We start from the raw sequence: 4297 nt of genomic DNA, 5'->3' as shown, positions 1-4297 counted from the left end.
TGGCAACGTCGCCGTGGGGTGGCCAAGGGGCGTGAGGCACTGAGAGGGCGGGCGTCCCGTCGTCCCATCACAGGCAGCGGAGGGGGGGGTCCATCTGCAGCCGCCTCCCCCCCCCCGGGCTCTGGGCTCCACGGCCCCGTGAAATCTTCGCAGGGTGAAAACCGCGTGTTCCTGCGTGAGGCGGGCCCTGGGCGGCGTGCAGGGCTGAGGCCGGGGAGTCCCGAGTCTCCCAAGGAGGCAGGAGGCCGACAAGGGACAGGAGCGGGCCCAGGGCCGGGGCAGCCACCCTGCCGGGGTCTGGGCTCAGGGGCCTCCAGAAAGGGTGGGGGGGGCAGCTGGGCCCGGGCACCTCCTGCACCAGGGCAGGCGGCCCCCCCACACCGCTTGGCCGAGCTCAGCCCCCGAGGCCCGTGGGGCGGGATGCAGAAGAGCCCGAGCAGCCGGCTGGGGGTTCCTCCTGCGAGCCCCCGCCCGTGCCCTCCACGTCCACACGGGTCTGCTCAGGCCGTGAGGCTCGGGGTGCAGGTAAGGAGCTGTGACCCCAACCCCGGGACGGACTTCGCTGCCTTTACAACGGGTTTAGGAGACGTGCACACAGCCGCGGCCTGCGGGGGCCCCGGGACGGGGCTCAGCCACATTGTGGGGAGCCCCAGGGGGGACCCAGGGCCGTGCGCAAGGCGGGGTGACAGGAGCCGACTTCTGTTTGGGGGAGCGGCCCTGTGGGCCCTCTGACCACAGTCCTCGTGGCGGCGCTGCAGGGGCTGGGGTCACCGAGGCCCCCTGCACCCTGTGGCTGCCTCAGCGCACAACCAGATGACAGCTGCGTGTGGGGTGGGGTGGAGGCTGGACCCCCAGGGCCCGTGGAGGGGCCTCAGCCCTAGGACCTGGCTGGGGTGACCAGGGTGGGCCTCCTGCGTCCCTGCACCTCCCGGACCCCGAATCCTCCCAGGGAGCAGGTGCCCCGTGGGTGGCCGTGACCCGCGTGGCCCCTGCCCTCCTGGGGCCATGCACGTCAGCAGGTCACCTGCAGGCGGTCACCTCGAGGACAAGACCAGGAGCCCCGCTCAGGGCGCAGCCCTTCCCCGTCCCCCCAGGCCGCTCCCTCACCCCCAGACCCACGAGACGCCAACCCAACCTGGGAGACGGTGGCCACAGCCTCCCTGACCCTGTGCAGCCCGGGCTGGGCATGTGAGGCGTCCTCGTGTGCCCCGCAAGGCCCCCTCCCCTCCACGTCCCCACCTCCCACCCGGCACCCGGGGAACGAGAGGACGCAGGCGCTCCCGGGGGCCAGCCTGGGGGAGGCGGACGGGGACGGGGCAGCGGCTCCCACACCCCGGCCGGCACCCCAGCCGCTGCCTCCGCCCCCAGGTGCCGCCATGTGCGCCCCGGACAACGGCTCCGAGGTGACGGAGTTCATCCTGGTGGGCTTCCCGGGCCCGGCGGGCTTCCACGCGGGCCTGCTGGCGCTCTTCTCGCTGGCCTACGCGCTCACGGTCACAGAGAACGCGCTCATCGTGGCGGTGATCCGCGTCAGCCCCGCGCTGCACAAGCCCATGTACGTCTTCCTGGGCCACCTGTCCTTCCTGGAGCTGTGGTACGTGTCGGTCACGGAGCCCAAGATGCTGCTGGGCCTGGCGGCGCCGCGCTTCCGGCGCATCTCGTTCGCGGGCTGCATGGCGCAGCTGTACTTCTTCCTGGCGCTGGCCTGCACCGAGTGCGCGCTCCTGGGCGTCATGGCCTACGACCGCTACGTGGCCATCTGCCGCCCGCTGCGCTACCCGGTCGTCATGAGCGGCCGCCTCTGCCGCCTGCTGGCCGCCGGCTCGTGGCTCTCGGGCTTCAGCGTGTCGCTGGGGAAGGTCTTCTTCATCTCGCGCCTGGGCTACTGCGGCCCCAACGTCATGAACCACTTCTTCTGCGACGTGTCCCCGCTGCTGAACCTGGCGTGCTCCGACATGTCGCGGGCCGAGCTCGTGGACTTCCTCCTGGCGCTGCTGGTGCTGCTGGGCCCGCTGCTGCTCACCGTGCTGTCCTACGGCGCCATCGTGAGCGCCGTGCTGCGCGCCCGCTCCGCCGCCGGCCGCCGCAAGGCCTTCTCCACCTGCGCCGCGCACCTGGCCGTGGTGCTCGTCTTCTACTCGGCCTCGCTCTTCATCTACGCCCGGCCCCGCGCCATCTACTCCTTCGACTTCAACAAGCTGGTGTCCGTGGTCTACACGGTGCTCACGCCGCTGCTCAACCCCATCATCTACTGCCTGCGGAACCGGGAGGTGAAGGACGCGCTGCGCAAGGCGGCCGGGAGGGCGGCCTGGGCCCTGGGTGCCCGGTCTTAGGGGCCTCCCCGGCCCCCGCCCCTGGGCCGCGCCGGACCCAGCTTCCGTCCTGAGTGGCCCCGAGGTGAGGGCCCGAGGCGCCGTCCCTGGCGCACACCTGAGCAGGGACGTGCCCAGGACAGCACGCAGGGTGACCACTCCGACCCGGCTCACGGCCCCCGGTGCCTGGAGCGGCACCCCGTGTGGAGCCCCCGCCCCCTGCCCTCCGGGGCACCACACAGGGTCTCATCCTGGGCCACTTCGCTGCCACCGCCTCCAGGGGGCCCACACCCCCGTGGCTGCAGGAGGGAACACCCGCTCCCCGACCCCTGGTGGGCGCAGGGTGGCCAGGACGCAGGCCTGGCCCCACCTCCTTGCTGAGGCCCCAGGCAGCGCCAACCCCCGCCTCCCGTCTAGCAGACCCCATGGCCTGGTCGGCTGCAGCACCACGACCCCCGCCGGGCGTGGGGGATGTTCCCACGTGGACCATGGAACTGCCCGCCTGCCACCAGCACCCCGGCTCTTCAGGGGAGCATCGCCGCTCCACACGGCCCCAGACACTGGGGTACTGCTGCCAGGGACCCGCACCCCCAGCCCCTCCAGCCCCCTCCAGCCGTCTGTTCGAGCTCCGTGGACCCGGCTCCCACACCCGCGTTGTCACCAGTGGGGACCTGGATGGGCAAGGGCTCCCCAGAGGGGCCTGCGCCTGCTCTCCTGAGATGATGGGCGCCAGGGCTTCAGGGCGCACCCCAACCCAGCCGGGGGACGGCGGGGACACCGCGGCCCCTAGGGTGACCCAGCCCTGCCTGTGCCGCAGAGGCAGCCGGGGTGCGGCTCAGGAGTCTCCAGGCGCCGACGCAGGATGTCCGGTAATAACGGTCAACCCCGCTGGTGAGGTTGGGGACCGAGTGTTCCTCTTGTGCAGTTGGGGACACCATGCTTCATCCTTGGAGCACACCCCGTGTCCGACCAGGCCCGCCTCCAGCTAGGTGTCCAGGCACCTGGCAGCCAGGAGCCTGGGGGGCGGGGGCGACCCCACGGTCGGGAGCCGATGAGGGCAGGACGGGCGGGACGGCCAGGCTGCAGGGGGCAGGGGCACCTGCCTAGGCCCGGGGCCGGGACCGTGGCACAGCCTCCCCCGCGGACGCTCCTGCCCTACTGGCCCGTTGTCGCCGCTCCTGGCCGGGGCCTCAGGGGCTCCGCGGGACAGAGCCAGCGCCCCCAGGGAGCCCGTGAGTCTGTGTCCCCGCACCGCCCCTTCCACACGGATGTCACTTCCAAGTAAACCTCTGTAACGTGGTGGCTTTAAAAAACACGGTGAAAACACTACCGGCTCCCTGGTTTGCCCATGAAGCGCCGAGTGGTGGGCGCTGCCGGGCCCCCAAGGCCAGGACAGCACCATCCGCACACGGGGCACCCCCAGACCACAAGGCGCCGCATGCAAGGCCCAGACGAGCGTGACCCGCGTCCTCCCGCAGAGGTGGAAGCGACTTTACACGGCGGCTGCCAGCGGCCAGGGAGACCCCCGAGCACCAGGGACAAGTCGGGGGCCAGTCGGGCAACCAGTGCCCACCGGGGAGAGCACGGCCATGGAGCAGCTGGGGCCACTGGGCAGGCGCCCCAAACCCAAGACCCCAAGAAGCCCCAGAGTGGGGAGGGGGCAGCGGGGGGCCTGGGGGGGAGCCTCAGGGAGCCCTGGGAGCTCTGACTGGGCTTGTCCTCTGCAGGTGGGGGCGGGAGGGGGCGCCCGGGCAGGTGCAGGGGCTGGCGCTCGGCAGCCTCCACCCCGACGGGCAGGCCTGCAGGCAGCTCTCCCGGCCCAGGGCCGCCCCGGCTCCTGGGGAGCTCCAGGGAGAGGCTGCCCGGCCCGCGGGGTGAAGAGCAGGGGAGCCGCGAGGGGCCCCCCGAAGGGAGCACGGAAGGTGCAAGCCCCGGGCCGCCCCACAGCCGGGTAGGGGAGGCCCCGGAGGGCGCCTGGTGAGGAC

General features: G+C 72.5%; 1 protein-coding gene across 1 annotated transcript; it reads left to right on the top strand.

Annotated features, from left to right (window-relative positions):
• Nucleotides 1-1376: 1376 nt before the first annotated feature.
• On the top strand, nt 1377-2333 carry LOC608349 (olfactory receptor 226). The gene has a single exon (XM_038577992.1). It carries the CDS (start codon nt 1377-1379, stop codon nt 2331-2333), a length of 957 nt encoding a protein of 318 aa, XP_038433920.1.
• Nucleotides 2334-4297: the final 1964 nt, after the last annotated feature.

This window comes from Canis lupus, chromosome 28, assembly GCF_011100685.1.
Source record: "Canis lupus familiaris isolate Mischka breed German Shepherd chromosome 28, alternate assembly UU_Cfam_GSD_1.0, whole genome shotgun sequence".
In the NCBI taxonomy this organism is placed as follows: Eukaryota; Metazoa; Chordata; class Mammalia; order Carnivora; family Canidae; genus Canis; species Canis lupus.
This window is presented reverse-complemented; position numbering and strand designations above follow the sequence as displayed.